Here is a 25,576-nt window from a genome sequence, read left to right on the forward strand (position 1 = left end):
TTTCTTGCTAAGAAGTTTGGATCTATGTGGTACAGTGCAAACCTAAACAATGGTACAAAATATTATTTAGACTGTTCTCTAAATGTTCCCCATAAATGTGAAACAGGATATCCATATACTGAAAACATTTAATCCAGATTTTAATAAATCAAATAACACATCAAGTACTGTATAATTCAAAAGTGTGCTGCTTGTTTGCAAATATAGCAATATAATATAATCACTTTTGAATTCAGCATTACAAAACTGACATAATGAATGTAAAAAAGTTCAATAACCAGTTAAGCCAGATATCTAAATAATATGCTGCTTTTTTTAAAAAAAATCCCAACATTAGTCTACCATTATAAGCTATTTAAAAACTAATATAAGAAACCATATTTCACTATTTTCTTTTTGTAAAATGTCGTTTGTGTACACATTCCAGTATTTTGTCAGCATCGTTTCTGTTTGTTCATTCCAGTGTTACTCTCTGTTTTTGTTTTGCTTAAATACTGAAGCTTTACTTCTCTTGTTCTACTTTTAATCCATCAAAGCTGCTATTACGTGGATTACTTTAAAAAATTAAAACTTAAATGGTTTAAAACACCCTGAAAAAATTAGTATCGATGGAAAAGTAAGGTCAGTGTTAAATATTGCTAAAAAGCATGCTTATAAAAATATTTAAGAGTTTATGAAACATTTAAAGACTTAAACAAATAAAGAAAAACAGTTAAGATAATGCCCAAGTATCAACACTGAAAAAGGGAGATCGAATTGTAACAATGTCATTACCACTGCTCCTGTCACTATTTATTATTTTTATGTTATTTATTATTAATATTTTTAATATCATACCTTGTTATAAACCACTTTAACCTCAACTTTATTCAAAATAAAATACATATCTGTTAGCTTTTATTTGTTCTCATCCTTAAGTTCTCATTTAGTTTCTTCTCATTTGGTTGTTTAGATTAGATTTTTGTTTTTTAAGGGAATCAGGACTCTAAAAACCAAAACTGTTTTTTAGTTCAGTTCATTTCTTTTCACTGCTAGATCGTAATACAATCAAAAAGGCGAGTTCATGTTTCAAAATTAATAAATGAATATTAAGTATTTAATTTTAATAATTGTAAATGCACAATTACACTTTATTCTAGGTCAAGTGGTTTTCTTAAAGGTTCCGTTTGAAGTTGGACCAGCAGATTTTAGATTAGTTAACACTCTGATGCTCTTTGTTGCTCCAGAAACATCTCAGGTCTTCCTAAAAATCACTCACTCTGGCATTAAACTAAATTACAGTGACTTTTAGTTGTTTTCTAGCAACGAAAATCTATATTACTGAAATCAGGATGGACATAGGAAGTCAAAGTGCCTAAAAAAGAGGTTTGAAATCTAATATTTATACTTTGTCCTTCTTTGTTTTATTGTTATTTTTTTTGTAGTTATTTAATTTATGTTTTAATAATATTGTATCCCTGCACTTTTTTAACTCAGCCAATCATGTATTGATGTCCAAATTATTATTATTTTGTTGTTAGAAAGCCTTCCATATCATGTTCACCACCTGCCAAATATTTCAAATATTGTTTACAATTTTTATAGAGTTGCCTTTTTTCATACTGCGGACCAAGCTTGAACTGTTGCTGTTGCTTGATTTGTTTTGGGAAAATAAAAAAATATTTTTGCACACTCTAAACCACTCTGCATGATTTATTTAAACAACAACCAACCTGATAAGTATGATACTTTAGTGAAACATTTCATAATTTCACTCTTAAATATATTTGACTTGTTAAGTTGTAGGTATGTTTTGGATGAAGATGAGGAATCGATTGTTTGAGTTAGTAAATATGAAACGATTTAGACACTTGACACTGGGGTTAAAATATCAGTTTATTTAAAACAAAAGAAAAACAGGAAAGTTAGACTCTTTACATATATGTACATAAAATGTGTTTCTTTATTTGGAGGAGGAAAAAATAGACAAAGAAGGAATCTCTGTTAAATAATTAAATTTTTCATAAGTTTATATCAACAAATTCAGCTGAATAAATTTGAGCTCTTGCAGAATTTCCCTTTTTTTCTGGCTCTTATGCAACTTCTCAGTTGATCAACTGATCAATTGATTAGTTGATCAATTTGTACCATCAGTTGTGACATCTATTATCGTCCTGAAAGCACAAACAATTTCTCACATATTAATGCAGATTATGACAATAAACTGCAATGTTGGATGTAGAAATTCTGTTCTGTTTGGAGTTTTTTTCAGGCTCAGATGTTTGAGCTTGCGGGTCCTTTCACCAGGCCCTGCTCTTTGCGCATCACCGGTGCATAAATGCCACAGTCCCGCATCTCACAGAATCCCGGCACGCCAGGGAACCCGACCGAACCAGGAGGCCCAACCGAGCCAGGGAAACCACGGGGCCCGCGTGGACCCTCCGTCCCATTTTCGGGTTCTGCTTGGTGACCCTGTTCACCTGGGAAAAAAAAAAAACTCATGGCATTCAGAAAAGGATTTGTGAATCCATTCCAATAATATTTAAAGTTAGTTAGTTCAATATTTTACTAATTTGAAGGAAACATTTTGTTTTCTGCAGTTTTGTGTTGATTTTATTTGGAAATGAGAAGAATCCTACCTCTGGGTCCCTGCGGTCCATCTGAACCCTGCAGGCCTTTACCTGGATCTCCTGTCGTGCCTTTAGCTCCCTTCTGACCTATGGATCAAAATACATAAAGCAGCAGAGGAAAAAAATGGAACTGGGAAAATATGGACATATTCCTTATTTCAAGGTGTGAAAAAATATTTTCTTACAGTCATTTTGTTTTCACTTTTCTGTCACTTTAATGTTTCACATCCAGCAAATTTTGATATTAGACAAAGATACGAATTAACACAACATTCAGTTTTCAAGAAGTTCAATTAATTTAATAAACTACTCAAATCAGCTCAACCCTGAAACTGAAGTGAAGGAAATAAAACATAGCTTAGACGTCTGACTGACTCATTTAATATGTCATAAAGGAAGCCTTAATTTCATTTTCATATCAGTTTATTAGCAGAATCCAAAACATTGAAGTTGCTTCACTTGGTTACTGAAAGTAGATTCCTGATGCAGGAAAAAAGTATTTGACTGCATAGTGACATGATAATATGGTTATTTTTGGATTTTTTTGTTGACATTTTCTCCCTCTATTAAAATAAAATTACCAGAAGAAATTCTCTGTTTATTTTTTGCTGGTAAGGAAGCAAAGCGAAGTGCTATTTTCACTCACAGTGTAAAGTGGTTGAAGCTGGAACTGTGTATCAGAATGATGCTTGTTTATTCTGATCATTGATCATTGTAGAATAGAAAAGGCCTGAACTGCAGTAAGCAGGAATATTTACCTCTTTGTCCCTCAGCTCCTTTTTGTCCCTCCAGTCCTCTCTGTCCTTGAACACCTCTGGCTCCCTTCTCTCCAGCTTTTCCTGCTTTGCCCTGGTTATTAAAAGTAGAAATGTTGGATAAATTCCTCCACAAAGTCGGAAAACTGACTAGAGTCAGATTTTATAAGCCGGCAAAAAATACACAACTGAGGAGAAATTCAAGATATTTCTTCATGAAATTCAGGGAATTATGGGATTATTTTTGCAACACAGCTTAAGCAATATAAACCTAATTAATATATTTTATGTCTTTACTTGCAGGTCACTGCAAAAAAATAACAGAAGCCTTTTTTATATATATATATATATATATATTTTATATATATATATATGTATATATATATATATATATATATATATATATTTAGAAGCACTTCTGCTCTGCAGATCTAGAACAAAACAAATTGGCGATATATCAGTGATGGAAACCTGAAGAAGCACTCACAGCTCTGCCAGGTGGCCCCGCTGGTCCCCGGGCCCCGGGAGGCCCGATCAGAGTCTGGTTGTTGATGGGGCAGCCCTGGGTGCACTTGGCTCGGATTGAGGCGGCGTACTGGGCTAACTGGGACGTGACCACGCCTCTACAGAGCTGCAGGACTTGTTCATCGGTCAGACCAGGACCCTTCAGCACCAAAAACCCAATCAACTTATATTCTGATGCAAACTACTAAACTAAAACCTCAGCAAAATATTTTGTCAATATCTAATCATAAACTATTCAGTCATCTATTTTTTATTTATTTTTTGCTAGCAAAGTGGGATAATAGGTGCAATTATCTGAACAACTTTAGTAAAATGTTGTTTTGATATTTTTCGCCTCTACAGCTTCTGCTTCATGCAGCTTTTACTCACAGCTGGACCGGGAGCTCCTTTTGGTCCCATACGACCTTTTCCACCGGGGTCACCGATTGGACCGCGGTCTCCTCTGGAGCCAGGGATGCCGGGTGGTCCGACAGGACCTGGGACGCCGTTACGGCCTCCTGTGCCTACTGGTCCTCGCTTTGAGACAAAAATTGATTAGAAAGAAAAGGAAGAGTTAATTTAACATCCATAGTGAGACTGTTAATACTTCATTTATCAGTCTGACAGAAAATACAGAATATAGATTTACATTTTCCTTTTCACATAAGGCCTTTAATAATCAGCTCTATTGTTCATTGGAGATCTGATTGGTTCAGGTGATCCAAACAGATCACCCTCTCTACTTTTGAGACAAGGTTTATCAATTTTCTTTTTGATAAAGCTAAAAGTTAACCTAGCTTATGGTTTCCTAAGCTGATTCTGTAGTTATGCTGCTATAGGTTTCAGCAGCTGGAGGACAAACTGACCACTTTTTCTCTCTTTCTGCTTCTTCTACTTTTTAATTTGCATTATTTGTAATAATCAACTGTCAACTTTTTGTTTTCTCTCAGTAATTTTTCTACATCTGGTCTGGTGTTGTGTTTGGCTTCGCTACCAAATAATAGACAATGCTGCCATAAACTAATCAGTCTTTTGGTTTTAACTTTTTACTCTCATGAACATAGAAAATGATCCTACATCAGCTCATCTGTTTCTTTTTGTGTATCTGCTCTGTCTTCTCCGTCTCTCAGTCTGTTGCAGCAGATGCCAGCTTAAACTGGGCCAGGTTCTGGTTCTGCTGGAGGTTTCTTCCTGTTAAAGAGGAGTTTTCCTCTCCACTGTTGCTGCATGTAGTATGTGTGAAGTTTGTCGCTACGTCCAGGAGGAGTGAATACTGTAAGACAATGACTCAATAATATCTTCTAGAAATTTTTTAGACTTTTTTTTTAATTAATTGAACTATTTTTTGGTAACTGAGAGGAATTGGAATGGATGACTAAATGGACTATTGCAAAGTGCCTGGAGGTGACTGAGTTTGATTAAACTTGTTAATCTAGCAGTTTGCTGACTACAATTAAAGAGAAAAAAGGTGTCTTCTTTTAGCTAAACTTAATGAGAATTATTATTTTTTTACTTGTACCTTAAACAAAGCTTTGTTTAAACAAAATGTGAAAGTTTATGATTTAATCACAAAAATATCTCTTTGCTATTTCAGACTCTTTCCGAGAGAAGTGTGCATTTCTGCATTGGAAATTCCCAAATTACCTGTCCTCTGTCTCCATGGACACCTTTTCCTCCCTGAGAGGAGAAAAGAAAAAAAGGAAGAGATACACTATACGTTAAAAAACGAGCAGTATTGGAAAGGAGAAGTGAAATAAAAAACAACAGATCTGTCACATGATGATGAGACATGAAAGTTACCTTTTGGCCTTTCTCCCCCTTCAGGCCTTTCCGGCCTCCTGCACCCTGTGATTTGTAAACAAACAAAGGTGTGAAAAACGTGGGAGTTGAGATTAGTCATACATTTAATAAAAACAACACCTGACCTTGTTACAACCAATAACAGTTTAAAAAAACCTTGAAAAACAGGAAGAACAAGGCGCAAAAATAAATGTCAACACAGACGGGAAATTCCCTTCGAGGCCAAGGGACATTTTTTTTTAGCTACTTGTGGTTTGAAAACATGACTTTTGATACCACATACAGTACTTGCTGTTGCTCAGGAGGTGATCTGATCATCCCTCAGTCAGAAGGTGACTGAATCAATCCCAGGTTTCTCAAATGTTAATGTGTCTTGCATCACAAAGATTAGAATATTAGCTAGATTCAGAGTTGGTCATTTAGTTCATTTATTATTTTGTACTTTACTTGTTTTAGTCTTTCTAAATTACACATTAAATTTAAAAGTTTTTACAATTACTTTTCATGATAATTAATCAAAATGCATAACTGCCAGGATTTTTTTTCCTCTGGTTATTATTTGAGATACAATCTCTCAAAGATCACAGCCTACAGATAAATCCACTTTCATCTCTTAAAACAACATTTCAGCGATCTAGCTTTGTGTCAACAATAGCATTTCTTCATTTGTTTTTTATAAACTTCACCTTCTGTCCATCAGGTCCAGTTTCCCCTTTGGCTCCCTGGAGGAGAAAAATGAGTTAAAAGACGGACATAGTGAAAGGTTTTACATTTTAATAAGTAAAAAGTGTTTGTACATAAAGTAAAACATCCTGTCATAAAACATTTGTAGGCCTCCAGAGTTCAAGAGGATTTGTTTTATTTGGTATAAACTTGAAAAAAAAATTACATGTTATCTTAAAGTACTGTTGTTGTTTTTAATTTCTTTTTAAATTAGTTCTTGATATTTCTTCAACTGATCTTTCCTTCCTATTACAGTAAAAACTTTGTAATTAATGACCTAATAAGAAATAATTTGGATTTGAACTTGATTAGTTCTTGTTTGTATTGTGTACGTACTGTTGGACCCTGCAGACCTTTGGGTCCATGTTTTCCTGGTATTCCAGCATCTCCAGGTTCTCCTTGAGCTCCCTGTCGGAAAAACAAATCCAATAATGTTGATTCTTTATTCAACATTAGTTTTAAGAGCTTAAGAAATCATTCATCCCCATCGACAGACCTTTGAAATCTGGATAATTTATTATAGTAACATTACAGAGGATTAAACTGTAGTGTAACAGTTTGAAAGAAACGTAAATTACCACAGTGACCATAATAAAATATCGAAACAGATGAGAATTAGGGTATTTTTTGGGTTGTATTGTGAAAGAAAACTGGAGAAGAAATAAATTGAAGAAATCACATTGAATTTAGTTTTGAATTAATACTGACAGTCCTAGTATGTCAAATATAATACCAGCCTGAAATTATTAATTATGAACAAACTCATTGACAATAGCAATCTAAATACAAAATCTTGTAAAATAATTTATATTCCATTAACTGTTGCACATTTTATCACATAAAAACCACAAACTCAATGAATTTTGTGTAATGGCCCAGTCAAAGTCCAGACAGGCTCATTTCAGACTGTGGTTATTCTGTTAAGATTAACGGTCACAGATGCTGACAGACGCGCTCCAACAAATTAGCTCAATCTGACTTAGCTTGAGCTAATTTGCAGAGAAATATGGGCAAATGTTTCAGCCTGTATATGCACAAAACTAAAACAAAAAGACGTTCATACTTCTACTTCAAGAGGATCTATAATGCGGTGTTCAGTTTACATTAACTGTAAAAAAATGCTGAATCATTTGCTGCCAGTTCAAAAGAAAGCAGAAGCCTGGTGGGGAATTATTTAGAGTGGTCTGACATTTGAAATACAGAAGTCTTGGTAAAAATATTTCAATATATAAAATAGTGAGTCACTTATTGAAATCAGCTAAAAGCTTTAGTTAAGTTGAAAGACATAGTCCTCTTTATGGGAAATAAACATACTGGACAGTGTTTGTTGTTTTGGTCTCTAAGGGGAATACCCTTTCTGGTTTCAGAAAACGTCACTGGTTCTGATGTAATTCAGACCAAAAACAACTGCTGACCACTACGCTTTGAAAATGTCCAACACATTTTATTAGTTTACATCTATAAGAACTTCCCTATTAAACATTTCTGTTTTTACTTGGGTTATAGGAACTCTTGTAAAAAATCTTGTTCAATCCTATTGATCACTTTAAATCTGTTTGCAGTAAAAATAGTTGGGATGATTACACCAAAAAAAGACAGATTTTAGATAAAGATAACATACAATAGTACATGATACAGACTATTTTAGCTTTATTTGGTAAGTTTTGCATCCCTTTATGTATTTAGTTTATTTTTACTATAATGTACAAACTTACAATACCACTTACAATACAGTAAAGTACTTTATAGTCTGGGAAAACTAAAAATGTTTTTTCCCAGACAGAACATTTTTAGCTCCTATCTGGGAAACTAAAAATTCCCAGACCGGTGTTCAGTGGAGTTCATTTGCTGAAATGTTTAGCAGTTTCTAAAAGTTATTCTTGGTTTTTCTGCTAACAGCTGGATGAAATGAATGTGTTTTCAAATTATTTAACACTTGCATCTGATTCAACGTAATTTAAAAAAAAAAAAAAATCACCCAGTCAATTTGGTTAAAAGTTTTAGAGTTTTTGTTTTCTTTTCAAATGAAAGGGAGTTTATTTTCACTTCCTAAGACTAAAAGCAGATGTAAAGAATTCCCTAAGAATCCTGACGCTGAAGTTCAACTATGTTATTCAGGGGAAAAAAAAGGAGAAAGATGAAAAGTGAACAAAACAAAAGACATAACTTCTCTGTTATTTCTTAAGAACCCAACGTTTAGTACGGAATCAAAATTATGCATACTGGCTCAAATATTTACATACAATTCTACTAATATTTAATCATGTGTTTATAAGTTGCAGAAACTCAATGTATTTCAAACCATAATTTAATCATTGTTATTAAAAATGGTGGGAGTTCTGAGTTTTTATGCAAAAATTAAATAAATAAGTAAAAGAAAAAAAAATTCTTAGTATTTAATCGACTAATAATCGACAAGAAATGGCCCATTTCAGACACTGGCTAATTGATTTATGCTTCTATACTTGTAGTGGTTATACTTCGACTCTTGGTTTTATTTATTTTTCTGATAGAAGCAGTAACAAAAAATAACCTGAAGTAATTTAAATAAAGAAAGTAACAGGAAGAGAAAGCAGAGGGTTTAGGGCATCTAAGGTCTGGGAGATAAATGTTTGTGTGCAGGACAGCGACGACAGGTGGAAAAACAAATTTCCTCTGTATTTGGCTGAATATATGCTCCATTAGAGAGTCAATAAAATAGAGGACATTGCAGGTGGATCATTAGTGGGGAAAAAAAAAAGAAAACACACAGACTCAGACTCAGCAATTATAAAAAAAAAAAAACCAAGAGGAAATCATTACAAGTGTTCATTGTTTCTCCCTGGGAATTTCTCATGAGTTGTGCATGTTAACGTCTCCTACTAAGAGTTTGATTAGACTTAGACTTAGACTTGACTTTATTGATCCCTTGGGAAGACTCCCTCAGGAAATTATATTATATTATGTTCGAAGTACTAGAAACTCACCACTCTGCCCATTCTGCCCCGGGGTCCTCGAACACCACGATCCCCTTTACTGCCCTGCACAGGAAGGGAAGCAGTGAACAGATTTAAACATAACCTAGGCAGGTTTATAACAACTAACTTAGATTTACTGTAATGTGGAATTTATTGCTTCCTTCCTTCCAGAAATTACTCAGTTTTGACAGGATGCCAAGCAGATTTGTATAGACTTGTGTGACAGGGAAAATAAAATCCACATCAATAGCGATGGAATATGATACTATCTGGGTTGCAACACAAAAAGATTTCTCCAGAGATCAACTGCAGACAGTGACTAAGAAAACGAGGATTTCAGATTTACTGCCATCCTTTTCCTCAGAAAGAGGATGACAGAAAGAAAACCACATGGAGGATTTCCCTGCTGAGTGATTTTAAATCAAGAAGTGTTTTGCACCACAGCTGACAGCCTGAGGAGATAAAATGATCAATTATCATAAATAAATGATCTAAAGTGCCATAATTATTTGATTGGCATCAGACATATTTTGAGTTACCTTGACACCAAATGGCCCCGGTTCTCCTACCACACCTGGGACTCCTATTGGACCCTAAGTAGGCCAAGCGAGAAGAAAAAAACAATCTTTACAGTAACAACAGATGATGATACCTTTTCTATGACTTTATGGCCTTAACCCACTTACATCCTCCCCAGGGTCGCCACTGCTTCCTGGAAAGCCACCCAACCCTTTAGAGCCCTGGGTAACAAACGGGAAAGGAGGACAATGAAGAAGAATAGACATGATATACAAGCTATTTAAAAAAAAAAAAAAAAAACAGAAATCCAATCATAAAACACAAAAACTAAACCACTGGTGATGTAATTACTTTGGCAAGTAAAGATCAAGGCCAACTATAAATGAACATCATAAAATGGGTCTTAAGATAAATGAGTTAATCTCCATGTGTTAGAATAAGTTAGGACAAGGTTTTCTCAAAAACCTTAATCCACTGTCATCAGTGTCTTTGGTTTTCATTTGTTTTCTGATTGTTTATGAGTTTTTTTATTGTCGTCAATGCCGTTTAGGTCTTCCTTATCAGTTCATTCCCCGGTGTTCTTTATTGTGATAATTCGTCTCTTATCAGTTCATTGTTTTGAGCTTCTTACTTTGATCCTTTCCTGACCGTAATATGACAGAATGTGTTAAAGCTTACGATGCTACGTCTTCTTTTTAAATGTTACTAAACACATTTTGATGATAGCATGACTACTGTCAGAATTAAAATCAATATTTATTTCAGCATCTGCAATCAGCCTTGAAGATCCATTGATGAATGTAATGTCATTAAAGTTATATTTTTTTTGACACTTACAGTGACTAATTAACTGTACCAGCCTGGTAATAAGCTGTTTGATTAAGGTGTGATAGAACAAGGAAACATCTAAAAGCTTTATGGTAAAGTTGAAGACCACAGAGGTAGATAGAACAGGATAAATATCAGAAGATGAATCAATCAGACTTTATATTGAGTTTGTGCGTGTGGCTGGTTACCCATCAAGTTGAAACTAAATATTTCTTCAAAAATAAAATGAATATAGTAAATTAAATAAATAAATGACAAACTTTAGAATGTGGTTTTGATAAATAGTGGTTATACCTAATGCTTACACATATTAGCTGCAGAGTATATCTGTAACTAGCATGCTGATACAAAACAAATGTAAAAGTGAAAATGTTGAAAGAACACCTGTTGAACAAAAACCAAAAGTAAATTTAACCAGACCTCATTTCCCATACATTTTTGCTTTATTTATATTTAGTTAAACACAACAATCCTGATCTTATAATCTCTGACATTTGGTTTCAGTTTCAGTTTTTTTATGTTGCTCTAAATGAAGAATAACATCCGGGAAAACCCACAGTAATCCCTTCACAAAGTTCCTGAAAAATGAGTCTGCTGGAGAACCAGTTAGAGACAAATACTTTTTTATATCTAGGGAAATATTACACAGCACTGACCGTACCTATAATCATAGAGATTATAGGTATGAGTTTCTAGGGGAACTCCAGAAACGAATGGAGTGCACTTCAGACGGCGTTACACAAAACACAATATACTTGTTATGTCTGGCATGAATTCACTTTCACTCTGACGTCGTTAAGCTTTTCTTACTAGCATACATACATCACTAGTGAAGAGACTAGTGATGTATGTATGCTCTTATATGTCATTCTGACATGTAAGGAAAAGGTCAAAAAGCTTTTGGGGGCATTTTTACTACTTAAACTGGACATTTCAGGGGCAGTTCTGTTTGTCATTTCATTGAACCAAGATAATTTCTGAACTTTAAAGTAATTCACATGATAAAAATGTCCAGTCTTCAACCTTCAAAGGGGAGTTATACTCTGACTAACATGCACTATGTTTCAGTCATCAGATAAAACAACAGAAAACTCATTTTCTCTTTCTGTGTCAGTTGACACAGGAAAAGAGATTAGATAAGAAGTGGGACTTTCTCCTTTGTAACAGCAATCAAACAATTCAAAGTTGTTCTCTGACCCAAATCTTGTGACTACTCAAATTGCCCATATGTTGTATTAAGATATGATGTGTTAAAATGTGTGTAATTTTTCTTACACTACCTTAAATTATATTTAAAAACAAAGCATAATTTCTTCTTTGATATTGCATCACTGTGAAATAACCAGGTGAAAACAGCTCAAAAGAAATGCAAAATGGTGACACACCAACCTTTCTATTTCCTCCCTGAAGTTATTAATACTAATGTCTGTTTTATGAAAGTGAAAATCTCCAAAGAGATGTCAGCAGAAGTTTTATATGATACCCACATAAACTCCCTAAATGTTAGATGTGCTTTCATCCTCAGTGAGTAGTAAAATGAAAATACAGGAACTGTATTCGCTGTGATTCTGTACCTTTGGTCCATTTGGCCCAAAAGGTCCTGTTTGCCCTGGATAACCCTGAAGAAGAACATCAATTATTAAAAGTGATTCACAGATGGGAGAACAAAGGAGAAATTTGTATTCTCTCTATTGATGCTCAACTATATTTGGGAAGTTCAACATAAACAAAAAAAGGAACAAAACATTCTTTCACTGATAGTTGTAATGCAAACAAATTAAAGGGAAATTTTAACTGAATAGGTACAATATTATGTAAATGCTCAGTGTGTAATAATTAGAGACGTGTTTCCATGTCTCTAACCCTATAAAGAGGGTTTTATCTTACAGCGTTGCCTCTCTCTCCAACGTCACCTGGAAACCCGGGCGCTCCTGTTTGACCCTGAGAGACAAGATTAAATATTTGATTTAGGAGACTCCTGCTTATTAGCTAGCTATGTTTAGATCAATAAATGTCACTCATTTTAGAGTAGAAATAAGCTCGGATATTAAATATTTTCTTAAATATACATTTATTCATAGGATTTATATGAATTCTTGAGAAAAACCAATACTGTCTCTAGTGTAGATGTTAGAGTTTTGTTATTTTACCTTGTTTCCATCTCTTCCCTGAGGACCCTGCTTACCCAGGTCACCACGAGAACCCTGAACAAAAAACACACAAATGACAAAACAAACTATTCAATTAATAGAAACCAAAAGCATTCATTGTTTTAAAAATGTATTAACAGAAAATGAATGGATTAAACATCTTCAAGATATGTAAATTCAAATCATTTCTAAACATTTTCTAACACTTCTATGCAAGATTTTTTGATTTTACATCAGTATTACACGTAAAAAATGCATTTGTATCTTTTTAATATGTTTCCAAATATAAATATATGCTGCAAATAGAACCATACAGATCAAACACTCTGGTACCTTGACACCTTTACCTCCTCTCGACCCTGGAGGACCTGGGTCACCGCGAGATCCCTGAGATAAACCAGTGATGAAATTAAATGTTAACAAGGTAAGTGATAATTCTTTGGTTGTAAATCACAAACTCGGCTAATTTGAAAAGTTTTAAGTAACAACTAAAAGAAATGAAAGGAAAAACATTGCAAATGTGAATTTAAATATTAAAGAAATATATTTAAAATGTAGTGCAGTTGATTGTATCATAAGACTTTCAGTAGTGCTTCAGAGTGCTTGAATATGACTTATAACATATAAAAAGTTTAGGCAAAATAAAATGAGATCACATGAAGCTGAAAGTGAAAGTAAAATTGAATCCCAAAAGAAGGCTGTTTATTACAACAAAGCTTCAACTTGAAAGATCCTAATGTGATTTGATCCCACTAATTAACAGCTGCATCCGCTGCTGGCCAGTAAAACCCCCCAGTTCACCACCAGCATCTCTTGCCCTTCTCCGTTTAGTGTCAACAGAGCAACAATTATGGCGGTTGGTGGTGAAGCAGGTTCTGGGTGGTTTCCAAATCCGTTTCGGTATCTGTCACTTTCTGGTTTACCTCATGACAAAGTAAGATCTTTTACCTGCATCAACCTAAACATGTATAACCACTGAAAAGCCAGAAAGGTCTCAATTACTACGAAAACAACTTTGTTTCATCAAATAATCACTCTACGGCACAAAATGCATCTGTAATCAATACAATACAATTTTGATTTTATGTTTTGGATGTAATGATGTTATTTAAGAAACTTAAAAAACATTAAAAAAAAATTATATCCTCAATTTTTAGCCAACAGACTAAATGTATCTGTGGAAACAAATTTCAAAGAAATAAAGGCGACTGGAAATCGTTTCCATTTCAAACTTTCCCCAGTTAGGCAGCAGATTTAGTTCCTTACAGTCTCACCAGCAGCTCCTGCTCCTCCTCGCGGGCCCTCCATACCGACATCACCCTAAACAAAAACAAGACTTTACTGAAGTATTATTACAGAAATATGAATAAATTTAATAAATATGAATAATTAATTTCATGTAAAATCTACATGATTCACCACAGTTTATTATGGAGTACCACAAGGATCTGTATTCTCACTGTTTATTAGTTAGCATGATTATTGTCTTTTGCTGTCTTCAATAGACTTCATAATAGATGGTTCTTCTCTGCCACTTATTTTACATACGACTTTATGGTTTTTATTCATGAACATATTGGAGAAAAAATGTTAAGCTGGAAAACTATCGGCTAATCATTCCACACAATCTTTGAACTATTTTTAAATACTGGCAAGTACCTCCCATCCTTTCTTTCAACGCTTGTCCTTAATGGGTAAGGTCATACCTAGATAATTTGGCTTTTATTTGAAGACATTGTAAGTGGGAGGTAAATGTGTTTACCTTCAGACCGAGCTCTCCACGCTCACCTGGGTCACCCTGAGGTCCAGGTTCTCCCTGAAAATCAGTCAGTTTGTTTTCTCTTCTTTATCAAACATTTTCACCTTAAATAAAGTCCTGTGAAATAACCCAATTAAATATGTTTACTTAAGTTTACATATCGTCAGACTCAAACTGTGCTAAGCCATCGCCATGGTTTCCACTAAAAAACTGACCATCCCGCCAGAGAAACCAGAAGCTCCTTCTTCTCCTTCAGGTCCAGCATCACCCTGCAAAGGCCAAGAACAGTCAGAACAGAAGAACATAATATCATTTTGTTCTTCTGCATAGAGATACACTTATTTTATTTTGTTTTGAAACTTTTTGTTTTACTTTTTCCATATTCAAATAAAATCTTTTAAACCTGGCAACTAATTTTCTTGCATCTGATTCAGTTTGGTTTCTCTTTTTCTCTTGACACAAACAGTCTTTGATATGTTTACTTCTGGTTTCATTTTCACCTGAAGTTTTAAAATCTTCTTTTACTTTCAGTTCATGCTTATTATGCAAACAGTGGTATTATGGACTAAAGTCATTATTGATGTGCCACAATCCATTGCCTCTGCTGTTGTATAATTTACTTACAACAGGTCCAGTGTCTCCTCCTTTTCCCCGAACTCCTTTCGCTCCTTTATATCCCTAAAATGAACAGCATACATTGAATCCACCCTCATTTCTGCGTCTTCTGTCTTTAGGAAACAAATTATAGCATGGATTTTAGACTCACCTCTCTACCTTGGATTCCAGGCAGGCCAGTTTGACCTGGTAGACCTCTGGACCCCTGGCAAATGGACAAAAACATGACATATAAACTAAACACTTGTACAATGAAATCCAGGTAAATTTAATATTTGGGAATAAATAAAGACAAAGAAGCTTCAAACAATATTTAAAAAGTAATCAGATCCCAAAGCTGCTCCTTCAGTTACGGAAATCTCAAAATGTTTGATCTATTTGGTTTAAAAAATTATATATTGTTTGAAACTAAATCATTTTATTTACCAGATAAATAGTTTCCTTCAAGAAGGAATGACAAAAAATAGGGATTATTATCAAATGTTTTCCTATTTAAATATTTATTGGTGACCTAAAAACATCCATAATTGGAAATCAGAGACACATTTACTTCTTACAGAAGAATAACTCTTTGGTTTTTCTGTTGCTATAAGCAGGCTGCAGTTTACAATAAAGAAATTAAAGTGACTTGATGCAATAATTTTATACCTTTGGTCCTGCAAAACCAGCAAAACCGGGCTCTCCAGGTTCACAGTCACACTCAGTCGGACCCTCCTGTCCGAGAGCCGCATCGCCTCCCGATTCCTCCTGTGAGGAGTCTGCGTCCGGTCCGGCTGGGTATTTAAAAGGCACCTGGAAATAAAATCATTAAAATATCAGCAAACTGTCACAGAGGCCATAGAAGACTTCCTGATTCATTTTACTTAAAAAAAAATCTGCAGCAAAGTTAAAATGCTGTATTTTGTTTAGATATATAAGTGTAATACTACCTGACATTTATGTTTATTGATGTATTTAAGTTAACATTTATTTTTCAAAACCACAGTAGGAAGAACAATGCCCTGCTGCAGATTTTATTTACATTAAAAAACAAAATTACCAAAATTATGTGACTGAAAAGATCAGAATTTGCACTTAGTTTGTAACAAAAGAAGAATAAAACTTCATTACGGTGTGCAGTACTACTTTGGTTGACTGTGGCGCCTACTAGTGACAAATTATAGACATTGCAGAGGTATTTACACCCAGAATAGAAGAAATATAAATATTTTTTAGTGTCCAATATTGGGGAAATTTTTGTGCCACAGCAGCAGAGTGACAGGAAGTAACAGAAAACAGACTCACACAAAGACAGAATAAAATAATATATATGAAACGGAATGAAGAATAAAGAAATAATGCACAATATTCCTGGAAGTAAACAGTTGTGCTGAGGCTTCATTATTATTTTGCATTGCAAATATTTTTGCATATATTTCAATGCAATGCTACAAAACTTAATGTCATAAGAGTGCAAGGCTTTCTCTTTTTTAATTGATTTGCAGCATCTTCACCAAGACTTATATAAGTTCATGAGAATACGACACAAATATCGAACAAATTAAATCCTGTTGTTAGGATGTTCCTGTCTTACCTGCATGGTCTCAGTGTCCTCCTTCGCGTAGTGGGACTCTGTGGTCATGGGGAAAGGAAAGACGTCTTCGGTGAACATAGTAACGCTGGGTGGGTCATAGTCCTCCTCCACTAGCTGTTGTTCTTCATCATAGATCTGAGTGGGCTCAAGTTGATGCTCTAGAAAAATCAGTAAATCACAAAACTTCAAAGATGATTTGCTCACTCCAGCCACTGCTGGTGAATAAAGACTGATCTTAACCGTTGGTGGAGTCCTACCGGATCGACCAGAGCCTTTGTCGTTATAGTGGTCGACTGCAGACGACTCATAGGTGTGCTTCTCACCTGCAATAAATGGACATCAGATTCAAGTCACCAGGTGAAATGATGCATTTGTGCATCAGGTATTTGACAAAAATTATTTAAATAACAGCTTATTTCAGTTTGCAACCTAATCCGGCACGATATTAAAGTTGCAGCTTCAGTGATAAAGTAGTGGTTGTCCGAAAACTGGCTGGTTTAAAATGTTACAATTTATAACAAAAAAATAAAAGAAAAAGTGAAATCTGAAGATCGTTTTGTGCTTAATTTAATTTTCACTCATGCAAAAATGCTCTTGAGTTTTCTGAAGAATTGAATAAAATTTTTGTTTTGGATGTGGATCAAGTTAACTTGGTATTAACCACTGGTTGCTACACAGGAGACTGCAGTCAGGTATAAACAGTGAGAGCAGAAAGATGATTTTAACCGGAACATGGAGCAGGTCTGACCTGAGAGGTATCCAGAGTATTCATCCTGGCAGAGAGACGAGGTGACACACAGCACCAGCAGCAGAAGCCCTGAGAGGAGGGAAACCTGATGAAAACACAAATTATTTAATATCTACAAACCATACCTGCTTGGGACCTTTCAGCTGAGTCATGTGATCACTGAAAATCTTCAAATTGCTGTGGAAGTGGACGTACAGAAGGTCTTTTAACCCACTCAAGAGAAAAATATTGACTATAGTCGCATTTTTTTAGCTCTTTTAATTATTTTATTTCACTGATGTGAATGTAGAAATATTAACCTCCTGTATGGGTCCTTTGTGAAACAGCTCCACTCTGACCAGCTTACTTTTTATAAAAAAGACACCAAATTCAAATTGTTGCAGGTCTAAAATAAGGCTGAGAGGCTAAACTGGTCCAGTTTATCAGGACCGTCTACTGAAACCATGGTGGTTTTAGCCTGTAGATGTGACTCAGGCCACATCAGGGTGAGAACTCAACAGGCTGAGGATTCTTTGTCAGGATGCTCGAGTTTTTCTCAGACTCGTCTGACATTCCTGAAGCTACACTGTCAGCCTGAAGATCAGTCAAGGAAAAGCTCTAAACTATAACCACATACACAGCTGATAGACCTGAACACAAAGTCAATAAACAGATGATAGATGAGGATGAAACCTTAACCACAACTTCCAGGTGTAAATCTCACACTCAATTTAAGGAAGCTGGGTTGAACAAAAATAACAAATACAAGTTATTTTAACCTAAGCATCATTTAATTAAATTCCAAGTTGTTTATTATTGCAATACACAAGAACAAGGGATACCTTCTACCAAGATTCAATAATTGAACAACATTTAATGCAGTATTTAAAAGTCTGTGAGATAAAGAATAGAGCGGTCAGAGTGAACCAACAAGCAGAGGAATCTCTGGGACACTCAAGTCAAAACATCCTCATTGGAAGATACAGTATATTGTATTCATTTTATTTTAGTTTAATTATGAAAAAAGTAATAAAATCTGATAAATGTATCAAGATGCATACTTCCTTACTGAACTTATAAAAAAGACAAACCAAGCAAAGTGACTTTCAGGAAACAGAGAAACTTCTAGAATAGCAGACAAATTAAGGTTAGAAAAACTATTCTTAGCAACAGGTAAATATGTTTATGTTCTCTCAATATAATAAAAATGGTAATTCAGCAAAATTATCCATGACTCTTTGCATGGGGATTTAAAATGTTTTAAACTTCTGAAGAAATGATAACTTCTGAAACCTATTAGAAATTACTTCTAGGATCACATGAAACCAGTGAAGCGTTTGATCTAAAGGTGTTGCAAATCTTATTTTTCTCCTTTTTAAAATGATCTGGCAGATATTTTCAATTTCACCAATAAAATGTTAAATTTGCTTGTTCTACTCTCATCCTTAAAAGTTCTTCACACAACAGCTAATTGATTCAAGAAGAGAGCTAAGTTTTTTCTCTAAACATCTGATTAATATACTTATTTTTGCTCATCCTAAACAAAGTTTACTTGTAAAAAGAAAATGTGTACTATATAGATTATTGAATCTAAATTGGCTTTATAATACAATAGCAGATAGAGCAAACAAAGCCTAAAGATATCCTGAACTGTTTCCTCTCACCTTATCCCTGGAGGCTCCCATGGCGTCTCCTCAAACCGCCCCAGATGTCCAACAGGATGTTTGGACAAACTCAGTCGGCTCTTCACCGTCACAGCATTATCTCTGGTTTGACTCTAGCTGCCTGCCTCCAGGATCCGTCGGGCTCCCAGGTTCTGACGGGATCTTCTCAGTTTTCTACCTCTGACTTCCCAACAGGGTGAGAAATACCAGATCCAGAAAGCAGCTTCAGCTTGAAGAACCATAATCTCTGGATTAAATCAGATGCACTTCCTTAGTTATCTAAGAAATTATCTAATTATCTCAGATTAACTGAATTTGAATTCATTATGAATACGTAATCTGAATTTCCGATTGAGCCACACTGGAATGAAGAGATTTGATTTAAAATTAAACCCAACTGGATTTAATTTCAAGTCTTAAAATTAGTAGTGAACTGGAAGCATCCCAGGTTGATAGTTGGAAAACATACAAAAATAAAGATAAATATGTAGTGACATGACTTGCGATTAAAAAATAAAGTATTGATGTGTTTCTGGTTTGGGTTTGCAGCAAACACCTCAGAAAATAAGAAATCTATTAATTAAAATGTCTTATTTCCATCTCAATAAAGTTTTGTTGAAAAATACACTTTTGTCTGGCATCTGTTGCATTTTATGTCTTTAACTTTTTTATGATGTAAACATATTATACAAGTCATTATATAATGACAACCACGGAGAGCTTGAACTCAAGAGTGTTTAAATAATTAGCTGACCCATACTACAATTCATCACAATAGCACGTTGCTTCGTTAAAATGCAATACCCAAGCTGCAAAGATAGAGGGCGCCGCAGTGCAAACATTTTTCCAAAATGATTAATTTGTCAGTTATTACACTCTACTCCCATATTTTATATTTCTTGTTTCATACAAATAGAAAAAAATATTTGTTGAATGACTCTGGAAATGGAAGACTGTTGTGAACATATTAATAAATCTAAAAAACTGACATTAAATCATGAGAAAACATAATTAAAGGTTGTTTGCACAAATCTTTATTCACTTTTTTTCCCCCAAAAATCAGAGTTGGCCAATAGACTGATGACAGCAGCATATTTCAGCTGTGAGAGCCAGCGTTCTCACTTGTCCTTCTCCCTGTCATCTTTCTTTTTCTTCTTCTTCTTCCTGTCATGATGGTGGCCGTCAGGGGATCGGGAATCCCTGCCAAGAGCACATTTTGAGGCACAAAAACATAATTCTCTTTTATGAACACAAAGTACCCAAAACATGTTCTTTTCTAAATGTTTATAAGTAAATGAGAGACATATGAGGGTTTAATATGACATTTCTTACCTCTCCTTCCTTTTCTTCTTCTTCTTCCTGTCTTTGTCTTGGCTTCGTTCTCGACTTCGTTCTCTGCTACGATGGCGCTTACTGGGCAAATGGTGCGACTCTGAGGATTTCGATCGTCTTCTATCCAGCCAGCGGCTGAAAACGCACCATTTTATGTCTTTGCAACAGTGATTTATTTATTTACTGAAAGAAACATTGTTTTTATTTACCCAGGAGGAGATTGAGCAGATCTATATGAGAGCTTCTCATCCTCGTCCTCCTTCCACTGTCTGGCGAGTTCCTCTGAATGGACACTGATCACCTCTCTGATCACCTGCAGAATGGTAAACATCTAACTTTAGCTTTTTCAACTCATCATTCTTTATTTTTTATAGTTTTAGTCTTTTCATCCAGATTTTGTGCACTTTTCTATCAGCTTTGACAGAAGTTGATTACAATGAATATTTTAAAATCAATTTATCTTTACTCTATTTAAATGAGCTTGAAGCGACTCCAATAAATACTGTTTGCCAGCAGGAATCCACTCAGTTATTTCAGTTTGATCAAGATCTCAAATCATATTTTATGCAAATTAACAGAATTCAAGAATACAATCAATATAAATTCAATACGACAGATAACATAATTAAATGTGAGAAGCCAGCTTTTGTTATTTTGTAATATTTGTTATTTCAGTCCTTAAAATACCAGAATTTGCACAGAACTTTTTATTTTTGACTAAATGAGTAAGCTTTAAATCAGCTTTATTATTTTAGCAATCTGTTATTAATCAAAAAAAGTGTTTGAAACAAGCATAGGCTTGTAAAAATATCTAACTGACTGCTAAAATGTTAATACATCAAAAAACATCAGACAGATGTGTGAGAAAAAAGTTATATCACAAAGAAGCAAATTAAAGCTTTTATGATGAGCTGATTTAAAAAATTAAGAAATTTAAGTTGCATTTAACTGGAATATATGAGAACACTTCAGTCAGTAGAAGATGGCAGGATTTACCTCAGTGTAGGATTTCTTAGTGATGTGGACGTTCTTGGCTCTGTAGGACTGACGTCGCCTCTTGTAGTCCCTCATCTCTGCCATCAGCTCCAGGTGACTCTTTGGCTCATTCTGCTGTTCATCTGAACCAAACAAACACAATCAGCTATCCAAGTCTTCTGGAGGAGAAGTGAAAAATGTTCCATTTATGCTTTAGAAGACACTAGCAGTGTTGAGTGATGGTCACCTTTTTTAAGTTTAGAAACCAAATCTACATAGAGATCCTCGTTGGAAGACGCAGCCTCACTCTGCTGGCCGAGGACGCCGACCACATGATCGTAAAGAGCCAATCGGTCTGCAACAGTGAGGTCACACACCGCCCGCTTGTGGTTCTGTGGCACATCGACGGGCTGGCCAGAGTACTGACCTGATGAAGGACCACAGAGGTTTTACACTCCAACAAAAGACTCTCACCTACCAGGTGGCTTCTGACACCAACAATACATATCAGATAACCAATTAGGAATTAATATATCAATAGAAAAACATACTGAAACGTGCAGAATTTTGTTCATTTGGCACAAAATTTATTTATTTTTTTGGTTGAAATTAAGGCCAAAATGAGTGTTTGTCACAATCAGTGTAAACCTACAAACACTCACACTCAAAGGATTTGGAGTTTGCTCTGCTAAAGTGAAATAAGCTCAACTGGTTCTGTTAAAGTCATGTGATAGATTAGGCACGACATCTTCTACACCACTGGTGCTTTATTTCATGACACCACTGGATGTCGTCAAGAGTTTGAAAGCGTTTTACACCTTGAAGCATTCGTCAACAGAGTGTGCAGGATGCTTTGAATAAGTCTGTCACAATAATCAGTTAACTGCATGATAAATTAATAATACATATTGATGGTTAATTTTTGTAGCGTAATTTTTTTCACACAGGTATAAAAGTCCATTTTATTTACGGTTTCGGTTGTGTGGTTTTTGTTTCATTTTTATTTGCAAAAATACGTACATATATACTTATATTTGGTTGTTTTGTCTTATTTTGGAAAATGGTTTCCAGTTCCAGAGTGAAATATTTGATACGAAATTAAAGCTTTGTAGTTTTTGAGAGGGCAAACTTACAATATTATGCCATTATGCACATAGTAGTTGAAAATGGTCTCAAAACAACAATTATCACAATAATTTCCGGGAAAATTTGTAATAATTTAAGTTAAATTGTTTTCTGGAAGAAAACATTAAGCTCAGTTTTGAGTTTATTTACCAGTACTTCATGTCACTGAGTTATTTTTCTACAGCTGACAAATAATAGTAGCTATACCTCCACAACATCTAAAGCTGTTCACTTAATTCATTTGATAATTTTTTTTAGATGTTATTAACATTATGATCAACATTATTATCATAATTACTTGATTGTTTTCAGTGGGATACATTTAAAAAGGACAATTTTATGAATACAAAAACTGAAAATATTTATATTTAGAACATTCTCTGTAATTCAGACTGACTATGCCTTCCCCTTGACATAAAGGGAAAAGTTGGTGCTAAAGAGTCCCACAGCCCCACCTTGTAGTTTAAAAAGGATATGACAATAAAAGGATACTGCACGTTATCAGGCAAGCCTGAACCAGAGCAGCAGCATTTTCTAGAGCCCATCTCTTCTCTAATACTCACCACTGTTACTGCAAACAAAACACACAATACACAGATCAGAAGTCACATCGAGTGGCGGTATTATGTCTTGGGTGTAAAAGTTAGACATTGGATGCCTCCTCTTTAAGATTAGAAAAAGAAGAAATGCTGACTGGTTGTTTTGAGTAAAAGTTCTTAAGTTGATATGGTACCTTGCCAGAAAACTCCTTCCATCTTCATGAGTGGAGCTGCAGATCGAGCCTGCAGAATAACCTGGTGCTGGGTTGACTTGTCTACAAAAAGAAAATTAAAACGAATTGAAAAAAAATCTAAGAAACTAGGATAAAGAGAAGTTTACAGTTTAAAGTTCATCTGAATATTTAATTAAATTAGAATTATTTTATTTTCATTTCTCAAAGCACCCAAATATAAAAATAAATAAAAGAATAAAATGAAGAGAGTAAATTACAAATAGTCAAAAATTACTCACCCATTAAAAAAGTTTTGACGTTTCTGTTTTCGTAACAAACAGAGGGATCACACATCTCTTCCTGCAAAACAGTGATAGGAAATATTACAACATTTACACAAGAAGGACATGATTCAAACATGCATTATATAAATATATTTTCTCTGATATAGAAAAAACATCTTTCCACCATCATACATAAGTCTACAGATGTTATCTGAGACCTGATGCAAGACGAACAGAAAAAGATCCAACACTGATAATCAAAGAAATGGTTTCCAAGTAACAAAAAAAGTGACATCTAGTGAAAGCAATTTGTCTCGGGTGTAAAAGTTAGACATTAGATGCCTCCTCATTAAGATTGGAACAAGAAGAAATGCTGACTGGTTGTTTCGAGTTAAAGTTCTTAGTTTGACATAATAAAATTTTTTTTTTTTTTTTTTTTTTTTTTTTTTTTTAAGCAGTTGAAATTTTTTTCCATGGAATATTTGCACAATAATATTTATTTAGACATATTTTTCTAAATCAGGGGTGTCAACATCTAGTCCTCGAGGGCCGGTATCCTGCAACTTTTAGATGTGCCTCTGCTGCACCACATGAATAGAATAATTAGGTCATTAGCAAGGCTCTGGAGAACTTCTCTACACAAGGAGGAGGTAATTAAGCCATTTCATTCTAGTGTTTTGTACCTGTGGCACATCGAAAAACTGCAGGACAATGGCCCTCAAGGACTGGAGTTTGACACCCCTGTTCTAAATATACATTTTCCACAAATAAGAAGCAAGAAAATGTATCCATTCTCTTTTTGCAAAATATTTTATTTTATTCCTTAGAGTGAATCCTATGTAAGATTTGCAGCATGGCGGCAAAGATAGATATTTTGATTTTGAAGGGTCTAAAGTGTCTCCCTCACTAGGTATTTTCCCTTTAATTAGAGCATCACCTGTTCCTCAGCAGAGTAGCCCATTCTCCGGAGCATGCAGGAAGCTTTGTGTTTTTCTAAGGTTCTGACTGGGACTATGTGGTTGGAGTCATAAGGACATTGCTCCATTGGTTCCTGGGAAAACAACAGCAAGGAGAAGAAAATAGAATCAGAACAAAAACACAATGATAACTAAAGAGCTGTTCAAGCGACATAAACCTGAATCTCACACTTTAAAATGAGAGAACGCATACAAATATGGACAGCATAATTTATTCTAACAGAGAAAAAGCTCAACAAAACGCTGCAAGAGAAAGTAATAGAAAACACGCCAGACCAAATACGTGAACCAGGTATTTATTTCTAAAGAAACAAATATGTTTTTTAGGGTTGTAAATAGAAAGCAGAAGCTACCTGACTGAAGTTCTCGTCGTTTTCCTGCGACCATCCCAACGTTTCAAATAGTTCCTTTAACTGTTTCTGACACGTCTCAGTAAATTCTGTCAGCTCCTGCAGACGGTCCAGGCGGTCCTGAAGGGCTTCCGACTCAACAGGGTCCGACATTCTTGCGTTTCAGTATAAAATCAAACCAGACATTTGACTTCCAACCTCGAAAACTGTACTGGAGGAAGCCATGATGTTCTGCCGCTCGATATGATGACGCATGCGCAAGCGTGGCGAAAATTCTTCTTCTTTGTCTTCTTGAGATTTCAACGGCAGCTTTCATATGACGTTGCACTACTGCCATCTCTTGGATTTCATTACTTATCACCTTTCTTCAAATTTTCCTTTTTCAAAAAACGAAATATTTCCTTTTCCTTCATTACGATTTAATTGAGCAACCAAGTTTTCAAATTGCAGTTCCTTATTAAAATCTGCTTCCATATTCAATAATTTTTTTGATTCACATATTTCCTACAACTAACAATAACATGTTCAATAATTGTATTACACCAATAACTTAAACCAGTATGATGTATTTCCATCTTAGAAATATTTAAATCAAATAAAAATGTGTTGATTTTAGACACACTTAAACCACAAGAGGT

General features: G+C 34.7%; 2 protein-coding genes across 2 annotated transcripts; both read right to left on the bottom strand.

The window, feature by feature from the left end:
- Positions 1-1,946: 1,946 nt before the first annotated feature.
- On the bottom strand, positions 1,947-19,260 carry zgc:113232 (uncharacterized protein LOC541546 homolog). Its single transcript, XM_055047272.1, has 26 exons — positions 19,184-19,260; positions 17,541-17,625; positions 17,050-17,115; positions 16,793-16,950; positions 15,868-16,011; positions 15,371-15,424; positions 15,229-15,282; positions 14,820-14,873; positions 14,608-14,661; positions 14,112-14,165; positions 13,179-13,232; positions 12,846-12,899; positions 12,583-12,636; positions 12,270-12,314; positions 10,035-10,088; positions 9,888-9,941; positions 9,358-9,411; positions 6,728-6,799; positions 6,355-6,390; positions 5,669-5,713; positions 5,513-5,545; positions 4,259-4,405; positions 3,852-4,028; positions 3,368-3,458; positions 2,619-2,696; positions 1,947-2,459 (listed from the first exon to the last, which is right to left on the bottom strand). Exons 1-26 carry the CDS (start codon positions 19,202-19,204, stop codon positions 2,254-2,256), a joined length of 1,998 nt encoding a protein of 665 aa, XP_054903247.1. The 5' UTR covers positions 19,205-19,260; the 3' UTR covers positions 1,947-2,253.
- A 934-nt stretch (positions 19,261-20,194) lies between these two features.
- snrnp48 (small nuclear ribonucleoprotein 48 (U11/U12)) lies at positions 20,195-25,198 on the bottom strand. Its single transcript, XM_055046998.1, has 9 exons — positions 24,942-25,198; positions 24,549-24,662; positions 23,627-23,687; positions 23,349-23,429; positions 21,738-21,917; positions 21,512-21,633; positions 20,725-20,828; positions 20,516-20,650; positions 20,195-20,383 (listed from the first exon to the last, which is right to left on the bottom strand). The coding sequence occupies exons 1-9, from the start codon at positions 25,089-25,091 to the stop codon at positions 20,302-20,304; spliced, it is 1,029 nt and encodes a 342-aa protein (XP_054902973.1). The 5' UTR covers positions 25,092-25,198; the 3' UTR covers positions 20,195-20,301.
- Between the last annotated feature and the right edge of the window lie 378 nt (positions 25,199-25,576).

This window comes from Poeciliopsis prolifica, unplaced genomic scaffold (assembly GCF_027474105.1).
Source record: "Poeciliopsis prolifica strain line A6 unplaced genomic scaffold, Auburn_PproV2 SCAFFOLD025, whole genome shotgun sequence".
In the NCBI taxonomy this organism is placed as follows: domain Eukaryota; kingdom Metazoa; phylum Chordata; class Actinopteri; order Cyprinodontiformes; family Poeciliidae; genus Poeciliopsis; species Poeciliopsis prolifica.

Coding starts and splice junctions, on each gene's coding strand:
- snrnp48 (XM_055046998.1), bottom strand. CDS start 25,091: ATGTCGGACCCTGTTGAGTCGGAAGCCCTTCAGGACCGCCTGGACCGT. Junction 24,663..24,941: donor ACGACGAGAACTTCAGTCAG/GTAGCTTCTGCT, acceptor TTGTTTTCCCAG/GAACCAATGGAGCAATGTCC. Junction 20,651..20,724: donor TCTGCTCAATCTCCTCCTGG/GTAAATAAAAAC, acceptor GTGCGTTTTCAG/CCGCTGGCTGGATAGAAGAC.
- zgc:113232 (XM_055047272.1), bottom strand. CDS start 19,204: ATGGGAGCCTCCAGGGATAAG. Junction 16,951..17,049: donor CAAAGGCTCTGGTCGATCCG/GTAGGACTCCAC, acceptor TGATTTTTCTAG/AGCATCAACTTGAGCCCACT. Junction 14,662..14,819: donor CTGGTTTCTCTGGCGGGATG/GTCAGTTTTTTA, acceptor ACTGATTTTCAG/GGAGAACCTGGACCTCAGGG.